The sequence below is a fragment of the Clupea harengus genome, chromosome 12 (assembly GCF_900700415.2).
Source record: "Clupea harengus chromosome 12, Ch_v2.0.2, whole genome shotgun sequence".
Classification (NCBI taxonomy): domain Eukaryota; kingdom Metazoa; phylum Chordata; class Actinopteri; order Clupeiformes; family Clupeidae; genus Clupea; species Clupea harengus.
This window is the reverse complement of record NC_045163.1, coordinates 5835488-5857987: the sequence shown is the minus strand read 5'-3', so window position 1 is coordinate 5857987 and position 22500 is coordinate 5835488. Positions and strand designations below refer to the sequence as shown.

Genomic DNA, 22500 nt, shown 5'->3' with positions numbered 1-22500 from the left:
ACTCACCAAGGTTTGCACCAGCAGCTGGGTGGCATACTGGGTTAGGTACGGCCTGATTTTGCGGATGTTGTATAGCGCAAAGCGGCACGACCTGGAGACAGTGGCGATGTGGGCCGTGAAGGTCAGTTGGTCATCAATAATGACCCCCAGGTTTCTTGCTGTTTTGGATGGAACAAGAGATAAAGAGTCAATATTGATATTGATGTTATGGTGGATGACCTGTTTGGCTGGGAAGACCATCAGCTCCGTTTTGGCCAGGTTCAGCTGAAGGTGGTGATACATGTCCCTGGTCTAGTCTCTCTCTACATGTCCCTGGTCTAGTCTCTCTCTACATGTCCCTGGTCTTGTCTCACTTCCTCTCTCTACATGTCCCTGGTCTTGTCTCACTTCCTCTCTCTACATGTCCCTGGTCTAGTCTCTCTCTACATGTCCCTGGTCTAGTCTCTCTCTACATGTCCCTGGTCTAGTCTCTCTCTACATGTCCCTGGTCTTGTCTCTCTCAACATGTCCCTGGTCTAGTCTCTCTCTACATGTCCCTGGTCTAGTCTCTCTCTACATGTCCCTGGTCTTGTCTCTCTCTACATGTCCCTGGTCTAGTCTCTCTCTACATGTCCCTGGTCTAGTCTCTCTCTACATGTCCCTGGTCTAGTCTCTCTCTACATGTCCCTGGTCTTGTCTCTCTCTACATGTCCCTGGTCTAGTCTCTCTCTACATGTCCCTGGTCTAGTCTCACTTCCTCTCTCACTGCCTTTCCTTCTCTGTGTCTTGTGATTCCTTCGGCTCTGGCTCTTGCTCTCACTGTTCTCTCTCTCTCTCTCTCTCTCTCTCTCTCTCTCTCTCTAGCTGTGTGAGTGTGTGTGTGTGTGTGTGTGTGTGTGTGAGTGAGTGTGTCTGTTTTAAATCAATGCTCTGTCTGAATAATGCACTCTTTTGAAGAAATAACGGCAAACTTGTATTAAGGTATCAAGTAAATAATTGCGTTTGAATGACTATCATCAGCGCACAGCTCAATTGACGTACTGTGTGTGATTTGAAGCACATGTAAATTAATTTGGTTCAATGCTACTAATGTCAGTATATTACAAACCTGTCATTTTGACATTAGAGCTGTTTTTCAGGAGTGAAATGTGAGTGGTTAAATGTGTCTTTGGCTCTAAATATTAATGTTATTCACGCAGTGAAAGCACAAACAGCCCACAGTATTTTCCAGTGGATTGAAATGTCGACCAAACCGTCAAACAAACAAACAAACAAACAGCTTGCCATTCCTTCCCCTTTTCCACTTCACTTTAATAGTTTTCAAGGGCGAGAGCCATCTGAGGTGGCTCATCGCTTATTTGTTGACTTTCGGCTTACGCCAGAAGTGTACATTCAAAACATGAACGAAAACATGAACACAAAGCCAACAAATAATGATACATCACTCTTCCAGCGGGTGAGAAACAACGATGTTTGAGCCATGTCAGAGTGTACACTTCCGAATACATTGATTTCTTTTGGAGTGTAATCTTCTGAAGCAAGTCATTATTTCCTGAGACAGTCTGCCAGAGCCGGGTGTAATTGTATGCATGTGGACTGATCCATGGTGTCAGGAATGTAAGTCAGACAGGAAGGCTGGGCTCTCCACAGGTCCTGCTGACATTCCCGTCACATCAGTAAATACTAATTTAATTCATCTGCAGGTTAGTAGGGATTTAATGAGTTGAGTTGGTGTGCAAGAAAGGACACACAGACACACTCGCACACACACACACACACACACACACACACACACACACACACACACACACACACACACACACACACACACACACACACACACACACACACACACACACACACACACACACACACACACACACACACACACACACACACACACACACACACACACACACACCGAGAAAGCCTCTGCTTCAAATTGGTTTCCTTTATTGCATCTCTCCCCAGAAATCATATTAGTCAGGCCAATCTCATTTCGGATCTGCCATTCTCTAATTAACCCTTGATGCTTGTTTTCCCCTGACTGCACGCAGACATTTGTGTCACGCTGAACTAGGAACAGATGCTTTCAGTGGGAATACTATAGCATTTCAGACACGGTTTTTACTCACTTTTTCTCTTTCTCTCTCTCTCTCTCTCTCTCTCTCTCTCTCTCTCTCTCTGTATGTATGTGTGTGTGTGTGTGTTTGTGTGCATGTGTCTATGTGTGTTGGTATGATTAAACACAGTTGGAACTGTGGTATACGTATATGAATTTGTGTGTCTGCGCAAAGTCACGTGTGTGTGTGTGTGTGTGTGTGTGTGTGTGTGTGTGTGTGTGTGTATGTGCGCGTGCGTGTGTGTGTGTGTGTGTGTGTGTGTGTGTGTGTGCGTGTGTGTGTACGTGTGTGACAGAGATAGCGAGTGAACGAAGGTGAATGAGTCAATGCTTTATCTCATGTGCAGTTAACTGTCAGCTGAGTCCAGATACAGTAATTATACTCAAAGGAGCCATGTTCAAGTCTGGCAGGGGAAAAAAGGTAACCACCACCCCCCCATCCTCCTCCATCACCACTAGATATATTAATCTCTGCCTGTCAAAGGACTCACAGTCTATTTCTATTATGGGTGCAGCTCAGAGGCTACATCAAAGAGCGCAGACAGATGCAAACCGCATCGCCCTGCTCGGACCGTGAACGCCTCATCACGCCATTAGCCATGGCAACGCTCGGGACTTTCTCCACGCATTACAGGCCTCCGCACGTGCGCGCTGAGCAGAACAGGCACAGTCTGTTCCCAGTGCTGATCTATTGTAAGGTGGAGGACAAAAACTCCCTCCCTCCACTTCCTGTCTTCCTGGAAGCGATAAACAAGGCTCTGCACACACGGTGGTCTATTTTCATGAGAACATCACCTAATCTAAATTTGGAGTATTTCTTTTTCTTTCTCTCACTCTCTTTCTCTCTCTCTCTCTCTCTCTTTTCTTCTTATTTTGAACAAGCTCTTGAGGTTTTTTTTGTGTCATGGGCATAAAGAACAGCAATTTGTCTCAAGAAAAAGAAAAAAACACTTTCTGAGGTATGAGAATCAGCTCATGTATATCAGCGGTAATTCTATCTGACAAGGCGGTGAATGAAAGGACTCTGAGCACTGTGGCCGCCACTCGTCGGTGCGGAGGGGCTTCAGGGAGCGGGCATGCATGGCTGGAGTCGTTCCCCTCCTCCGCCTCACGCTCCTCCATCTCTGGCCAAACGGCCAAACACGACTGGGGACTAAAGAGAGCGAGAGAAAGAGAGCAAAAAATAAACGAAGACACAGAAGAAGAAGATGAAGAAAAAGAAGGAGGAAGAAAGAGCATGGTACCTTGCTCCGATCACAGCCTCTGGAGCTGAGCAAAGTTAGGGGCCTGAGAGCCAGCCAATAACGCCACAGCAGAGTCGACTGGGTCTGGGCTGCGGCTCGCTCCGTGCAGTTAATATGAAAGGGATGAGGCCAGGCCCCTTTGGGAGAGCGCATTGATCACCGGTTCGGAGAGAAACACTTTCTGCTGATCCTCACTGTATTGGCTGAGGGACCTGGGAACGGAAGTGTGCTGACTGGTGCCAAAGGAGTGCTTACAGCTCCAACATGATAATACACTTCTAGCACTTCTTTTTCTCCAGACTGCTGCACCCCATACCCTCTCAACAGTGCTGTTCACTCGGTTTAAAAAGGGTTTCTCGTAACCTTTATTAATAAAAGAAAGAAATTCTTGTCAAATGAACTGTAATGATTAAAAAACACTGTGCTTCTAAATGTCACTATAAATCGAGTTTGGGGATATAGTCTCTGTTGGTAAATCTTTGATTTGTTGTGTCTGCAGATAGTGAGGGAATTTTGTTGCTATGTGATTTTGCATTATTTACATCCAGAGACTGTAAGACACACTCTGTTGTAGAGAATCCAAAAAGACACACTCAACTCGGGTGCGTTTGCAAAGACACGGCTTGGACCTGGCTCTGCCCTGCCCAATAAAGAAATAAGTAAACACATAAAATAAAAAAAATCCCACCCTGTGTGGACGTACCCTAGTGTCCAGATATTGCGTCAGAAAATCTGTTGGTCTGGTGGCTGGCGACATAAGTATGACTTTAAATTATGGAAGTCAGTGGGTTTGAAGTCTCCACGGCTCATTTGAAATCTGTTTTGTTAACCCCCCTGCTGCTTTAGCACAGCATCAGGAACATGTCGCGCAGAAACAACGGACGCCAAGACACACCTTCAGCATAACATGAGCGTGAACAATGTGTGAACGTGTGTGTGAGTGTATGTGTGCGTGCATGCATGCATGGATAGATAGTGTGTGTGTGTGTATGTGTGTGTATGTCAGTCTGTCTGTTTGTGTGTGTGTGTGTGTGTATGTGTGTGTATGTGTGTGTGCGGGAATGCATGGATAGATGCGTGTGTGCGAGTGTGTGTGTGCCTGTCTGTGTGTCTGTCTGTTTGTGTGTGTGTGTGTGTGTGTGTGTTTGTGTGTTTGTGTGTTTGTGTGTTTGTGTGTTTGTGTGTTTGTGTGTTTGTGTGTTCGTGTGTGTGTGTGTGTGTGTGTGTGTGTATATATATATATGCCTGTGGGATAAATTAAATCACCAGAAGAGGAAGAAAGTCAGTCATCTTGCGGGGTGTCATATCAGTGGTTGCATCATAGTTACACATTATTCCTCTGGGTTTGCCTCATTCTGTGATGATCAGAACATCCCTATTATGACTGAAACATCACAACAGCACTCTGGTTTCATGTTGCCAGATCTGTCAATTTCAGAAGAATACCGTTAACAATACAGGAAATTGTGTAGACGCACTTTCATACATGCTTAGTATGTGGCAATTGTCAGACAGGTGGATCTCTGTAAAGACTTTTATGGTATAACAGAATGAAGATGAAAAATTGTATATAATTTATAGTTGGTGACTGGATTTAGCTGCTTGTTAAATTGTGCTTCATCTTCATGTCATGTGCTTTTTAAATTGTCATGAGTCATTGTTCTCTTACAGGATTAAACCAAGACATACTACAGTGAAAATGTAGATGTAATTTTATTGATCATGAAGACTATTAAGGCAAATTGTAAAATGTGTAGTGGTGTTGGAAGACTATGGATCTTGATGACCTTTTGCTGAACTGCAACATTTGTCAATGAAAGTTGTTTTGTTGTTACAAAGTGACTAATGTGCTGCTTTTGCCCTAAGAGTGTTGTAGTGATGTTAGCCTCATTCTCTGCTGTAACTCTCTACTTGAAGTCTGTGGCTCTGAGAGATGTTTGTCCTGTTTGCGTTGTTTCAGGGTGAAGCTGAAAGATGGCGTGGCATTTCTCGGGGCGCGGGCCAGCAACCCCGCTCAGTGGACCGTCAGTCAGGATGCAAGGAGCGAGGGCCACCGGGTCGTGACCTTACACTGCCGCAGGAAGGACGCCAACTATGGTCAAAGGTCAGTGCCTTTCCAACACACACACACAGACACACACACGCACACACACACACATTATCCCACTGGCAACCATATTCCATTCCATCAGTATCTCTTGTTTTCACTTCATGTGAAAAAAAGTCCCTCAGTCAGAAGAAAAGAGATATCCTCCACTCTCTGTGTGATGAGATGGAAAGTTGAGATTTCAGCTCGTGGCTAGAAAAAGAAGAGCCTTTGTAAGGCGATGTGAAAAAAGACACCCATGGCTATTCCTCTGATCTTGCCGCTTCGCTCCATGCCCACAGTCGGAAAAAGAATGCAGAAAGTTAACCCCCGACGCCCAAAGTTACAGAAGTGGCCTTCTCCTTCGGGCTTATCAGCAGTTTGACAACGTCCTCTGATCAACCCATATATAATCTAGCCCCCTTGGACTTCTGGGTATAGAATGTGAAACCAGTTCCGCCACGGTTCTTTTCTCTGACCACTGCATCCCACAACACTTTCCTCCATCGGTTCTTTTTCCTTCCCTCCCTCCATCGTTTGCCTTCGCTGAGCGAAATGAACCGCCTGAGCCCCTCTGCTTTTGATAGACAGCTGTGCTTCCTTACTCATATACGACACTCATCATCTTCCTGGACTCGTTCTTGGTGGCATTTACATATGTAAATTAATCTCAGGAATGTGAAGTCTGACTGTTAAGCCTGAGTAAAGGACCGGGGAAAAAAAGTTTACTTCAATGTTAATTAAGTTGAGATCTTTATGCCTGATGTTTTTTTCGCCACCCCAAAAAGGCAATTTGCATTACTGCACCATTTTGTGACATGTGTCACTTTGTAGATTAGGCTCATATGAGGAAGGAAAACATTTCACAGCTTGTGAGCCTCAGAAGGCCATTTTGTTCTGACAAGAATTAAAAAAGAGGGGGAAAAAAATATTTGGACCAACTAAAATTGCTGTAACTTTGCTCCTGCCTGTGTATGAATCATCTTTCATTACACAGTTCGATTTCATCATTTGCTCTTCCCAGTGATATTCATATTTTATCTCATATCATGCCAACCTAAAGAATAACGTGTGTGTTCTTACTCTGTTTACCCAGCCTGAGACAACATCCAAAGGTAGCGCTGGAGATTATGCTCTCTCCCACAGCCAGGGAAAGCTCCGGAAGCTCCAACCAGGCTCTTTAATTCAGCCTCATGCATGAAGCATGTTTAAAGCGCAACCTACAGTATTCAGTGCCAGAGACTTTGCAAGCAATTTCCATGCGGATTCCCTCGGCTTCCTCCCCTGAGCCAGACCGAGTTCCCCTTGGTGGACTCGACGGGACAGAAGCCCATCATGGCTCCCTTTGCCTGGGTGTGAGAGTGAGCGATAATAATGACTTTCCAAATTGACTCAGCTCTTACGCATGTGCCACACCAATCTAGCTGTCTTTAAAAAGAAAAAGATGAGGTAGGACTTAGGTTATCATGATTTTCAAGCTGCTCGGTTCATCCGCTCCAGCAGAGGAGAGGTCATTATAACACCATGATGTATAAATTAGCCGCAATGTGGGTGGAGCGGGCGTCGGCTGCCGTCCCCGAGGGGAGGAAGTCTCCGTAATGAGTTGCGGTATTTCAGCTCTCCTTGCTGAATTTCTCTCTCTCTCTCTTCCTCACTCGCTGTCTCTCCCACACTCTTTATCTCTGTCTCCCCATCATGCGTCTAATGAGATCTGAAAAGAACTTGCTCAAACATCTTACAGTTACTTTTCTGATTCTCAGATTAGTCCTGGCAGGGGTCTACTCTCCTACACTGCGCTGTTGGGATGATTGAGGCAAGCCTGGGGAGTTGTGGGATGGATAGACCGGCGGAGATGTGGAACTCAAAGTTCTGTTCATTTCTCTCGCCTTGCCTTTCTCTTTCTCTCTCTCTCTCTCTCTCTCTCTCTTTCTCTCTCTTTAGCTTACTCACCCTCTCAATGTTCTTTTTTCTTGAGGCTGATTTGGAAGCCTATCCCAGTAGACTGATTAGAGATCAGTTTGTGCATTCTACAATAAGTAGTCTTCCATATTTCATGTGAAGAAATCATCAAATGAGAAATCTAACGCACACCAAATAATGACATGCTCTTGTAACATGACTGTGCCTAGTAGTGGCACTGTGTCCTTACCTGATTCCCAAGCTTGAGAAGGGTGACAAAACTGATTTGTTTCAGGCTAGTGCATATTCTATTGCACTGAAATTATGTTGTTGTTTTTTTTTTTTACAGCGATTGAAGTGTCAGTTTTGTTACACCATCTGTGTATTTACAGGTTTCATTATTGTAGTAGATGATTGTCTGCTCAAAGATTATGATATATCCTCTCCCATATCTCGCTGGAATCACATAAGGCACACATAAAGCAACAACTGACAAACTGAAGGGCAGTGAGATTAAGTGTGTGATAGTCTGTGTCTAAGTGTCTGGATTTGCCAAGTAAGCATCAAAGGGTCTCGAATCTCATCTCTATCAAACGAGAGATGAGTCCATCCTCCAAGTGTGAGATATGACCACACCCTAAAACCCGTTTTCTTTAAATTACATTTCACTCAGTGACTTTTCAAAGCCATCCCTCTATTTCTCTTTGAGCTCCCTGACTGACTCTCTCTCTCTCGCCCCCTCTCTCGCCCTCCTTCTCTGTCTTTCTCCCTCTCTCCCGGCATGGTTCCACTAAATGTTTTTATATTCCTCTCAAACGGGCTGTGAAATGAGGGATCAGTTCCTGGTGCAGTGAGCAGATGTGCTTCCAGTGGGCCCAACCCTGAATTCACACACACACACACACACACACACACACACACACACACACACACACACACACACACACACACACATACACACACACACACACACACACACTGACGCGCACACCACACATACACAATAGCGGTGCATAAGCACTCATGTACAACGCATAAACAAATAGACATATATACAAACACACACATAACAGCACATTCTCATAACCGCTCACATTCTTTATAACCATACTCTCCACTTTCCTCGGGCAAAAGCAGATTCTCCAAGCCATTATACCGTAGTCAAAGACCCCATTTTCCAAACCTAAAGAAGAGAGAACGAAAGCCTAGGTTGTGCTGAGAAGCAGTTAGGCTGAAATAGAAACAATCCCGAAGAAGTAAACCAAAACAAAACACATTATATATTGTCTTCTGGCAGTCTTTGCCTTGAACAACTCTGGCCGTAAACCCAGACAGTCTAACCAACCCCTCCAAGGCTAGTGATACATTGCAAGGCAATAGTGATTGGCAGCATTCCTGAGAGACTGAACACATCTCACTGAATCTTGCCTATTTGTCTTTTTTTTTTACTTTTTTGCAATGCACTTCTGCTTTAGTGACAATGCTGCTGTCATGAAAGTTGTCTAGCACTAAACTCAACATGGACCGGGTCGGGAGGTGAGCGTGAGGGTGTGTGTGTGTGTGTGTGTGTGGGGGGGGGGGGGGGGGGGGGGGCTTGGCCTTGTGTTCATCTGAGGGCTGGTGTTGGTGCAGTCTGGTGGGAGTGCTGTGAGAACTGCAGGCCCCTTGGACCAAGGCAACGCTGCGTCTAATCCCAATCTGTGAGTTCCGCTCAACCAGCCGCATGCTAATCTCCCTGATCCGCCAGAGAGAGAGAGAGAGAGAGAGAGAGAGAGAGAGAGAGCGAGAGAGAGGGCTGACACTCATCCTAAGACTGAATGTGATACACATTCACTGCTTCAGTTGTTTTCGTCAGCAAGGCACAGCATGGGGGATTATTGGGAGGCTTGTCCTGGCGCGTCATTTTGAACACACATATTTACTGACGTGGGGGGGAGGCAGGGTGTGTGTTTGTGTGTTTGTGTGTGTTTGTGTGTTTGAATATGCTTAGCCCACACCCATAATATTAGTTTTGCCTGTGACCAGGTTTCAGGGCACTTGTCAACTTGAGTGATGTGTTGTGGTTTAGCAGGACTAGCTGTGCTTCACAAGGATCCTGTGCTGTGTTGGAGACATGCATATGTATGAGTGTCATCTACTGAACATTTGGACTCCAGAGCTTCAGACACAAACCTACAAAGTCTATAATTAACAAACCAGCTATCCAGCATTGCTTTATCATATTCTGTTGATTCTGCCTGGGCAAGGTGATGAATATTTAAGGGTGTTGATTTTATGATATTTCAACAGTTCACTTATTTCTCTCTCGTGCGATGGATTCTCTGCCTTGTAACATTGAACGGACACACAAGTAAATCCAGATCCCATAAATGCGCAGCATTTATAAACTTTTCACTTGCGATGTTGATTTCAGACATCTTAAACCCACGAGGGGATGATTTATTTGCATGTGAGTTCCTCTCAGTCTTCCTTCGAGAGTGATTCATTTGGATTCCAAACATGCTTCTGGGAGTCCATCTGTCAGGTATCTTTTTCCATGCAGCATTCTGATAAGAAATCTCAGCGAGCCGAATTTGTGATGAACTTGAGGGACGGGTGAGGGGAAGCACTCGCACTGGCGCACAAGTAAACAGCAACACAACATACACACACAAACACACAACAACACACAACAACATACACACAAATTCATACTATACACACACCAGCATTCATCACAGTCAATGCATTTTGATGCGGAGGAATTTCATTTACCTGCAAAACAGATCCTCGCCGCTGATAAACCACAGCCTGCATGTTTCCCTCTCTTAGTTGCCTCGCAGACTGTCAATGTCAATCAGTTGACAAATTAGAATTAAATAATCAAATAATTCCGGGATGGGGTGTTTGCCTTACAACATTTGAGAGAAAAAAACAAAAACACATCCGTCTCCCGCATCCCTTCCCTGCTCTACCTCCGCCACACCATGGGCCATCCCTGGGCTTTACTCCACAAGCGCTCCTGCGCCGTCTGGATGGGTTAATTAGCCAGGCGACCTTCCCCTGACCCATGGCGTGACCCTGCTGCTCCCACCTCCGCTAACTCCACCTCATTAATAAGCCAAGGACACAGGCCTCTGGTTCCTACTTCCAGGGGCCCCTGGCATGAAAGCTCTCATCCCCCGCAGGTCACCCTCCCTGTCACCCAGCTGTCCCTAATAAAGCCCTCCTCTAACACAGCATGGGGTTTTCGGCTCTGGCTGCTAGAGACGCCGCTCCATGCCAAGGTCACTCACGCTCAAAGTAGACCGCTGCCATTCATTTAGTGGAGTAGTGGCCAGTCGTAAAGCACGGTGTACTCCATTGATCCCGCGTCCGCGTCCTCTCTTTAACCCCCCCCCCCCCACCGCCCTCACCCGGTGCTGATGGTTTATTATTGTTTTACGATCATGTTTTTTAAGCAGGGGTGTCCTTATGGGATTATTCAGAGGGCTTGCCAGTGGGTCGCTGGTGGCGTGAAGGATCTTCAAATCGTTTGTGTAAGATGATGCCACGAATCAGTGGTGTGTGGTCAGGAGATGCTGTTTTGGCAGCCCTCCCATTGAGCTTGGTAGCAGGAAAGGAAGAAAAAAAAGAAACGCAAGTGAGGCCAGGACAGTAGTTAATGTGACCTTGACAACACCCATCACAGAGCGTTAAGTCATGATCTGATGTGATAACGCTGCCAGAAAGCTCTCACCGCAGCTTCTGAGTTCACTGAAAGCTTAGCGACAAAGGATCATGTGTTCCAGGAGACTTGGACAATCATGAGGTTGATCGGTCACTCGGGTCACGGTTCATCTCAGTGGCCTTGAGATCAGGTCTGAACTGTACTGGATACCTTCAGCATACTGTCCTCAGTGTGCTGGTAAAAGTGTCTGCTAAGCACCGAGATTCATTTTCTACATTGAGATGTCTACAGGTGTCTCAACCCCTTCTTATCAGTGTCACGGTGCGCTGACCCGCTGCTCCCACACCTGACCGGTCACCCCTCCCCTCCCCTCTCACTCTGACTCTGTGGGCAGGGAGGACTTCTATGGAGTGTCGTTAGAAGGCCGTCGCCTTAGGAAGTGACTTACATTTTATTCAAAGCTCTGGCTCTCCCAAAGGCTGCTGGTACCACCACTGTGGCGGAAAAAGCGGTATTTAAGTAACTCAGTGTGTCGTGTTGTTTGCTTGTATGGTGGTGTGTGTGTGTGTGTGTGTTTGTGTGTGTGTGTGTGTGTGTGTGTGCAAGGGGGAGAGGGAGAAAGAGCTGGCTGCGAATGGCGATATCCCGTTGCTGCAGGATGGCGAGGATTAAATTGCCACCCTGGATTCTTACCCTCTGTCTTATCGCAAGAGGCCAGCCTGGTTCTGCTGACACCCCCACCCCTCCACCTACCCCCTACACCACGCTCTCCCACCCTGCCTCTATCTGTGGGCTCTCCAGCAGCACTGCAGAGCTTAAGACCGCCAGCACTTGCGTCGCAAACACAGATAAAGATGGAGAGAGGGGGGGGGGGGACTGTTTGGAAGAGGAGGAAGAATGGAGAGGAAAAGAGAGGAGGGGAGTGAAGAGGTAGGAGGCAGGTGACTGGACAGGAAGGGCAGAAGAAAACAGAAGGGAAGAAATGCGTGGATGAGAGGAGAAGACAAAGGGGAGGGAAAAGAATGACTGGAGACAGAGGCGAGTGATAGAGAAATAGCGTGTGGAGAGTAAAAGAGGGAGTGAAGGGGCAGAAGAAATACGGAGAGTAGAAGAAGAAAGGGGAGAATAGAAAATGAGAACACAGTAAAACTAGGCGGGGGGAGAGAGGAGCAGAGAGGTGAATATAAGGGGTGAAGAGAGAGGAGCAGAGGTTCAAGCATGTCTAATATCCATCCAGTGTTGTTGTCACGGAGGTGGAGGGGGGCACCATGGAAACACATTCTCCATTCCACACACACGCTCCAGCCACTGAAGGACCCGGGAGTGGGTGGGCGCCGTGTAAATCACACACACACACACCCACACCCACAAACACACACACACACACACACACGCACACAAACATGTACACACACCCACACCCACAAACACACACACACACGCACACACAGAAACATGCACACACACACACACACACACACAGAGGCAGTGAGAGATTAAACTCCCTCTATTGCATTAAGAGTTGGGAGGGCCATTTCTGGAGCCTCACTAATGATGGCAGCCCTCTGCAAATAAATCAGCCTTTTCTTTTTTCTCTTTTTTTTTTTGCCTCACTAAATTTTTCTCATTTATTATTCCATAGGCTCAGCCCACGGCCCATACAAGCGCTTTATGATTACACAACTGGGCAGGCCCTGCACAACTCATCCAGGATTCATATGCCACTTGCGCAAATTAAATAATGTGTGATTGATGCCCTAAATCCATCTAACGATCATGCCCGTGACGGCCAACTTTGCAAATACCCCCCCCTTTTTTTTTTACCCGTGCAGGGGGAGTGGGCTTGTCATCGTTGCATTAGGGCCCCTCCATGTAAGTACATGAGAAATGCAGGCTTGATTGTAAAAGCAAACAAATAAGACTAATGGAAAACAATTAATATGCTGTCCTCCGCATGTAGCGCAGCTTGAAGTGCACACAGGATGGGAATGCATTGTGTAGCCGCTGTGTGATGGGCACATGCTGCTAGACATGTGACGTACATGCTAATCAAGCATGCAGTACTCACAGGAACAAACATAGATGTCACCAGAACACACACACACACACACAAACACAAGGACACATACATGCACGCACAATTTTCCATGAAGGAGGACAATGTGAGGGGAATAAGAGGGGCATTTATTCAGCTGCCATGGTGACTGTGATAAATGAGTGGAGTTACATATGTTGGGACATAACTGGTTTACAAACACACACACACACACACACACACACACACACAAACACGCACAAACACGCACAAACACGCACACACCAACACAAGCAAGGACACACAAACAAACCATTTGGGTGATTGAGGCTGACAAATTCCTGAGGCCCTCCATGTAGTGCAGTAATTACCCCGATTACAGCTGAGACCTAATCAAAAGTGTCATCCTCCTCAAGGATACAATGGTAACTAATGGCTGTCTGTCTCACAGCCGCTGCAGCCCACGATTGGCCGTCAGAATTCGTGAGCGCTCTCGATGCTCCTGAGCGTGTGTCTGGAAGCAGATTGCACTTTTGGGACATCAGATTTAAGTCTAATTTACTGCCCTGAATGCACGCGGGCTAGTCTTGCACTAGGAGACTGTACCACTGATTGGGTGTAGGGGATTGTGGAATTGAAGTCGAGGTTAAAAACATGCAGGGGCTGGGGGGATGTTGGGGGGTGGGTGGCTGGGTGGGTGGGGCTGGGTTGTCTGGAGAGGGATTAGGTCCTTCTTTTTTAACTCCTTCCATATTTTTTTGTCTTTTTTCCCCTTTGCTGTGATGTACTGTGATGCAAGTGTTGAGGCAGCAGTGGAGGCGAGCCTCGTCCCATATGTTGCATCCAGCATGTGTTCTCTCCACCCAGTGAAATATGCATGCAGCTAGGAATTCAGCTGTTCTGTCCACCCAGTGAAATATGCATGCAGCTAGGAATTTGTTACGGGGGTTCCCTAATTTATAGCATGCAGCAACGTGTGTATATATAACTTTGAGCGCAAAGAAAGAAAGAAACAAAAAAAGTAAAAGACGTTAAAAAGAACAAAAAAGTGAGAAGGACATTAGTGGCAGATCAGTTACACACAGAGCAGGGTGACTCTCTCTAGCATTGCCTCTGGTCAGTATTACCATATCCAGCAAACAATCCATCAATTTGGCTTAAATTGTACAAGAGCTATTTCCATGCTATGTCCACATTCATAATGAGCTTATGAATATAGCAAAGGGATATGGTGGCACTGCAGCAGAAATCTGCATAGTCCAACAGGACAATAGCCCAAATTACATCTGGGTTTGCATGAGCTCATTCATCAGGACTGTGATAACTACTGACATAGAGAGAGAGAGAGAGAGAGAGAGAGAGAGAGAGAATATGTGTGTGTATGCTTAGCTGTGGGTATATGTCCATGACCGAGCGCCTGTCCAGCCAAATCTATGCTCCTCACTTTTCATACTGTATTCCAAAAAGGGGAGCAGCACCTTGTGTAAGAGAATAAGACATTGCACTTTGGGGCCCTTCCTCTCACACACACACACACACACACACACACACAAAAGCACGTTTTCTTACAGTGTTCAAATATAATTTTACCACCAGGTTCGTGGACAGTGAATTTAATCCACCATGCGGACCATTACTAATGGTAAATAGAACTTGCATTTGCATGCAACTTTTAGTGTATATCTTGAGTCTGAAACTGATATCGAGGAAGGAACTCATTTGCACTTATTGGATAGTCCCACTGTATTCGACTGTAACAGGCATGCCCAATTGAGCCTAGAGAATGGGAGAAGAAAAGCAAGTACTGTCAGTTTTTTTGTCTCTGAGAAAGAGGCATTGGTTAAAAAAGAGGATAGTAGCAGCACAGTGGCTGCAGTTTCAAAGGGAATTGTTTAATCCCAGTGAAGTTCAGCTGAATATTCAGCTTCAGCCTTGCTACATTTTGGAAGGTATTGCGCCTCATGGCCCCAAACACTGGATCATATTCAAGTGCAGTCCTCGAAAGACATGCATACTGCTAGTCCTTAAGCTGTGAATGTATGGTCTTCACCGGACGTGTTCGTACTCGTGCATGTATTGGTGTGTATGTCTTGGTATGTATGCATGGTTCATGTGGCACATGCAATCATGTTGGTGTACAAAGGACACACTAGATGGAAACAGAAATGTAAAACATTTGCCATTCGATTTAGATTCTTTAATTAGTCCACAGATGCCATGGTTCAGAGCTTCCAATTATAGGCTGGGGGAGTGTGTGTGTGTGTGTGTGTGGGGGGGGGTTCTCACTGAGCAAGAGCGCTGGATGTTCATCACTCACAACAGGCTTCTCAGCATAATCTCAGGGAAAAGCACATTTCCTCTCCAAAGGGCCCTCCAGCTACTGAAGCCATGCATGTAGATATAGGGCTCGGTCTTTCATGCTTTTGAAGGCAGGGAAATGTAGTGAGACATATGTGCAGTGTGACTGAAATATGTGTGCGGATATGGATGGTCCTCTGAGTGGGGCTCTCTGTGGCTCTCTGTGGCTCTCTGTGGCTCTCTGGGAGAGAGATAAAATGACAAAATGCATTTGAGACGGATAGACATATTGTCGGTGTATATGTGTGAATGCAGAATTGATATGGTTGAGTTTGTGTGTTGTATACCTTATGTAAATGTTTCTCCAAGTGCACTTGGGTGAGAGTATGTATATGCATGCGTGTTGCCATATCACCATGGGATTTTTGTGTCTAAATGAACATGTGTGTCACGTGTGTGTGCATCTCTTCGCATAATTAGGACGGTCCTTTGAGGATTTAGGTTTTCTCGCCACAGATTTCTCGCCCTTTTTTTCGCTTCCCATTCGTCGCGGTCATGATGAGAACGTGACTGTCAGCAAGACGAGAGACTTTGAGCCAAACTGAAAACTGAAAGCCCTCTTGTCGACAGTCCCTTGCTCAGTGAATCTACAATCTACAGCTCTTAAAATGAGGGCTTGCACGAGAACATAATTTTGCAACTCAAGTATTCCTTGCCTGAAAAGTTCTCCAGTACTTGAGGGGGGGGGGGGGGGGGGGATGGGTCATTGCGTGCGGGAGGTATAAATAATAGAGCGTATAGCACATCTCTGAACATGGAGAAAAGCATAAAATTAATGATATGAAGATGAAACTGCGTCTTACCTTACGCAATGGTGAAGTGTTTGATACCAGAGACATTTTACCATCATTATTACCAACAGTCCAAGATAGAATTTTTCGTTAATACAGGTAATCCTGGTCATCAAAAGTAAGCCTAACCAACTTAAACATGAACATAAATTAGTCATCATAGCTTGCATTTATCTTTAACAACAAAATTACAATATTAATTTGTGAAGCTGTGTATGGTTAGTAGTCAATAGGCTATGACTGACTTGCTGTATATAGTTATAGCTATCATGAGGTCTATAACAAAGATATGCTACTGATCTACAACTTTTTGACATTGCTACCCATTAGCGATTTATATTCTATCTTCCCAAATGTACGACTATGAAATGCACGATTTGCATTTAAAACGATGAGGGCATAAATATGTGCAGGATGGATCTCTGGATCTCTTACAGGAAGACTGGGGATCAATGCTTTTTTCATGCATCGATAATCAGAATGTTTTCTTGATGATTATCGATCTATGTTGCCATTTTTTCCAATGAAAATAAATAGGTGTCTTTGCTACAATGACCCCTAATTTTTTAAGCTGTGAAGGCTTACTGATTTTCCGTGTCATTTAAGGAAGCACTACATGGAGGCGTATTATTAGCATTGGAATGGTCAGGTCAGATCATTTCATCATAACAAATTAAAAAGCTAATAATTTAAAAAAAAATCATAAAATTGTGCACACTGAATAAAAATAAGATTGTTTATTCATACATATTCCCATGAGGGATATTTTGTGTAGGGTTAGGGTTTTTTGTTTATTAGTATTTAACTCGAGTAGGGTTAGGGTTATTTGTTTATTAGCTTATTAGTAAACACGACATTCCTGCAAAGTTATTGCATGCTGTATGGACAAATGTTTCGGCATAATGGTAGTATTTCCCCTCTTTGACGAAATAGACGTTTTGCAAGCATTGCAAGTGGCCCTGTGGTCGTCTTTTCGCGTGAAATATAACCACACTTTTGAACGCCTCTGCCTAGACGCAATGTTGGCTGCAGTCTAAACAAAACAAAGCTGCGTGCGCGTGACGTCATCACACATGCGCAAACGGCACATACATCGATAGCGGAATCGTAAAGGACTTTGGCTAACGATTCCAAGGAATCGGTCCACTGGGAACCGGTTCTTAACAAACCATTCCCATCCCTACATATTAGGCATCTAATACAAATGTTGGATCATTTTAATACATACATGCCTCAAAAACATATCGAGAAAAGATAACGTGCCAATCAACAATCGATATGTCGACATTTCATGACATTCCTACTGATGGGTCACCTTGTTTCCAGCCAATGAAAAAAAACGTGTTCACCGTTGGTACCTGTTGTTTACCAAGGGCTCTTACGGGAATACAAAACTGAACTACAAAACTATGCGCGACTACTTGATGTGAATGCAGAAACTTGAGAATGAATTTAACTGCTTGAGTGCTCAAGTAATCTGTGCAACCCCTAACAGCTATGCAATTTGCTCTTGTGAACACAGCCAGGGACTTTGTTAATGTTTAATGAATCTTTTACGGGGTTTGACCCAATTTAATCAACTTGGTTACAGCATCAAGAAACAGTGAAGAGAATTCTCTCCTGCATGTCTTGCTGACCTCCCTTGATTCTCCGTGCATGGGTTTCAATTAGGGAGCGGGACTCCTCATCAAACAACCATGCAAACTTGATCAGACTCACCACCTTTCACCCAGTACAGAGCTGAGACTGTGTGAGTCTGTCAGCTCTTTGAATCCCTCCATCAGCTGACTGGACATGCATCAACAGACCAACAGGCGGCAGATTTAGAGTATTAGCAGAGCGGTTTTCCAAATGATGATATCATTTTTTTAGTAAAAACTACAAATGCATGAGAACCATTTCCATTGATTGGTATGTTGCTGAAGCCCTGTTTAAACACATCTAATTGACCAATTAATTCAGCACCCTTTCCTTATCAATGACTTCACAGACAAAATTACAAGATACTCCACTGTCTCAATCAAGTGGATTTTGACAGAGTTGAGATTGATGACTCCGCCCCCACAGACCAGTCTCCAGACCACCCTTTGGGCGTGATATGGTTATGTTATATAATTTGTTCAACATAAAATGGTTCTTCCTTGTCCATATTCTCTGAAATATGTTCCATAAAAATAGTCATTGGCCTCCTGTACATGGTAGCCTCTCTTAAAATGACCCATCATGTAACCCTATTTATTTTGTTTGTGATTGCCAAAGAGAAAAGGCCCTACGTCTCAGGGTCAGGAGGTCTGTTATGAGTGAGCACAGACACAACATCGGCTGCTTTCTAAAACTAAATTTGTATTTATGGTATTCTGTGTGGTTTGTTCAATATTGCCCTTCTCTTGCCACCACCTTCACATGCTTCTAGAGTATTAAACTAAAAAATAAACTTCAGCAGAAGGTCAGAAGTTCAGTTGTCCACATCACCCATGTGTCTGGTAAATGCTACTCATATTGGTAATTAAAGTAGGCCTTTTTTAATGGAGAGAAATACCAACTCACTAGTTTCAATAGATTTTGCTCACTTACACCAACTGCACGGTCTTTTCCTCTATGGTGCTTCCCATATCCCATGGTGAGATGTCAGAGGACTGCAGGTTGCTACAGGTTACCAAGGTTCTCTGAGGGAGGTGACTCGGAAAACTCACCAGATTGTCCCTCTTGTCCTCCCTGTGAGGATGAGTTGCTGTACTGAATGAGAATTTTTCTTTCTGTGAAGTGAACTGTGGAGAAGGCACTTACACATGAGACATGAAGCCTGTGACTGAACAAGGTTCCAACGCATGACACTTGAAAGGGGTATGTCCCTTAATCAGAGATATGCACTTATCTCTCTCAGACGACCAGGGTCCTTTTAGAGCTACTTTCTGTTAATGACGAAGAGTATCTTTTACACACAAAGATAAATGTAGCTAGACTGTTTGAACAGTGCTGGGTTGTAAGTTTACGACACAAATTACTCCTCCCTATGGGGCAGCTGGTTTACAGGGGGAACAAGGGGTTTGTACTAATCATGCTGAAGGAGCTTTATGAGAAGCCTGAATTTCAGCTGTATTAGAACTGAAAGTTACACCTGGACCATCTGCCTTCTCTGGGCAAAACTGCACTACATTTCTCGTTTTCAGAAAGGGGTTTTACAATTTTGAGTTGGCACTCACAACCGTTTTACTTAAAAAAAAACTGCCAAAGCAGTTTATTCCTTGGGAGTACACTACAGTGTCTTCAAGTTCATGAGACACTTTAAAGAGACTGAAGAGAAATAGTCTGTAGTATCATCCTAGTGTGACGGAGGTCCCACACCATCCCACATCACGACAATGAGCTTGGAAACTATGCAAGGGCGCTGGAAATGATTACCCCTCATCTCTCTTCTGCCAGGGCCACACAAACACGCGCCTCAAAACTTTGGTGAAAAAAAAAAGAGTTCCAAAAGTTGCTTGATGAGATGCCATGGGATGGAATTTTTCATTTTGTTTTGCATCTGTAATGTGTGGCCAAGCCAAGTTAACTGTCTGGATGTGAGGGGAGGCTCCTGCTTGCATATGCACCCCCAAGGACGGCCATTTTTCAACAAATGCCAGGCCACCTGGCAGAGCATTCTTCTTAAATCTCTTAAGTTCCGATGAGAACAACGCTAAGCAAATCAACTGGAGAGTGGCATGAATATTACATCAGTGCCTGAAGGCCTGGCCATGATGGGCTAGAGACAGTCTAGGAGGGTATTACTTTACATTTCTGCCACTCTACCACCAGGAATGCATTAGGCTCTTGTATACATCCATAAATGCATAAGTCCTTGGAGAGGGAGATCTCAGTGACTGTCACCGGCAGAGATGAGTACCATGGGACATCAGGGTGAGAGCACAGGATTGGCTCATGCAGTATTCCGGATTGCCTAACGTGCATGGGTCTGAGCCAATCACCGCTTTGAGCCGAGTGTTGCTGCTCTTTGGGGGGTTCTTTATACAGCTACTTACGCGACCAAAGTGATGAGGTGATTTTCATGGCTGTAAACCCTGTGATGCGTGTTTGTCTGTAGATTCAGAGGTTCTCATCAGCTTTTCAGATCAGCATCGATGCTGAGAGCTGAGGAGGTCTTAATGATCTTTTTCTATTTTGCCTTTCTGAACCTCACTAATGTTGCTCTCAATAAGGGGTGATTTGTTGTTCTCTAATATAATCTATATGACAACCTATAGTCTGGACATGCACTGTTTTCATCTCTGACCGTAGCTCATAGATTCCTGCATCTTGTTAAACACCATAAATTATATTTTCTGATCATTTTCTTTAGCAACATACTCTGGCAACGTCAGATGTTTATAAAAACTGGAAGTGTTTTAAAGTGTTTCTTTTTTATTTTTGGAGTCCAAACTCAACGGGCTGTTGATCAGAGGTGACAGTATTGCACAGTAAGCATACTTGGTGGCTGATGGCAGGTGGGCTGCTGCTGAGTGAAGTGTGGGGAAGGCAGTTTTATTTGGCCTGTTTGTCCTGGGGGGAAGGGGCTTCAGAGTACAAACCGCAGGTCAAAGCCACCATGCCAGCTCCCTGATTGAGTTTCCTGCTCTTGCCAGTTGGGGTCCTGACTACCTACTGAGAAAGAGAGAGGGGGAGAGGAAGGGAGAGAGCGACCGAGAGAGAGGAAGAGAGAGAGTGATAGAGAGAGAGAGAGAAAGAGAGAGAGACTCTTGAGCACAGGAAAAGAGAGAGAGGGATAAGAGAGAGAGAGAGAGAGAGAGAGAGAGAAAGACTCTTGAGCACAGGAAAAGAGAGAGCGACAGAGATAGAGAGAGAGAGAGAGAGAGACTTTTGAGCACAGGAAGAGAGAGAGCGACAGAGAAAGAGAGAGAGAGAGAGAGAGAGAGACTTGAGCACAGGAAGAGTTGCCAGAAGGCTGCCTATGCCTAAGCTTTCTCAGAGCGCCTGGAAGAAATAGAATTCCTCCGCAGCCCAGCAGAGTGAGGCTTTTGCGTCGGGACGTGGGCTGCCATTATCTGTGCAGATCCGCTCTTTCATTTCCAGCGTGCGCGCGGCGCCCAAGCACAAGGTGCGGGCCACAGTGGCTTTGTAGTCAAATTGATTCTGCTTGTTTGATGTATCATTGTTGTCACGGCTAACCACATCACCTCCGTGCACAGGAAACACGCCACCCCTAGGAGTCCCCACTGAAATGACTTCTCTCTCCATTTAGCTATTCTTTCTTTTTACCTCCATCTTTTTCTTTCATTTTCTCTCTGTCCCTCTCTCCCTCTGTCCCTCTCTCCCTCTGTCCCTCTCTCCCTGTCTCTCTCTCTCTCCCTCTGTCCCTCCCTCTCTCCCTCTCTCTCTCTCTCTCTCTCTCTCTCTCTGTATATTTGTCTCAGTGTCACTGCAGTATTCATGAAGGCATGGAGAAATAAAGAATAGCGCTATTCTCTTCAGAGGAGGAGGGCCTCAGTGGTGGACTCCTTAAGTTATGAAAGCATTTTGACAGAATTTAAATTCCTCTGTTTAAATATTTATTTCCATTTCCACTGTTACTGTGTCTTTTGTTATGGTAACGGCACATTTTATCCGAATCTCACTGTGAAGAACAGTACTGGTGGGATTTTGCGCTTTGTGTGTGTGTGTGTGTGTGTGTGTGTGTGTGTGTGTGTGTGTGTCTGGATCTGAGTGAAACCATGTCTGTGTGCACTGACTATGTATGAATCGTTTTTACTGAATGTGTATGTCTTCTTCATGAAAGTCTTCTGTGTAAATTAGGCTGCCATGCATTTAAGCAGGTCAGCTCCATCTCAGATTTACTGAGATGGAGCTGGGAACATAAAACACAGGGTCCTTTATTCATCATTTTGGCCACTTTGCAGACCCATACATTTACAAGTTTGGAATTTATTTGAATTTGTCATTGTAAAAAAAATGATTTTTCATGAGCTGATCACCATTCTGGAAATGGTCCTCTGGGTGACATTGAATGACTTGGTGAACTGATGTGCAACAGAGTGACTGGACAATTAGCACTCTGGATTCTGATGATGCCTATGCCTTGAAGGCAACACTGTCAATTGAGGAGTGCTACAGACCACCTCCCTCTACTGGCCACACCCAGAAACTGCAGCCATTAATTTATGTCCAGTCTTGAGTGCACCTATTGGAATTCATCATAGGTTTGCCTATTTGACAAACAGTGTTAATGTCCTCTATGCAAGGCCTTGGAGGCAAATATTTCACCGATCTACAGTAGAGCACGTCTGTCATCCTTGGTCATTGGGATTTATGTACATTTGAGAGCACTCAGTATTTACCCAGC

The 22500-nt window shown here is 45.0% G+C and overlaps 1 protein-coding gene across 1 annotated transcript in view; it reads left to right on the top strand.

Moving 5' to 3' along the window:
- Positions 1-22500, top strand: part of si:dkey-112m2.1 (transmembrane protein 132D) — a 125261-nt gene that overhangs the window by 62912 nt on the left and 39849 nt on the right. Inside the window, exon 3 of the mRNA XM_031577647.2 lies at positions 5306-5449. Within this exon, the coding sequence (XP_031433507.1) occupies positions 5306-5449 (144 nt within the window). The remainder of the gene's footprint in view (positions 1-5305; positions 5450-22500) is intronic.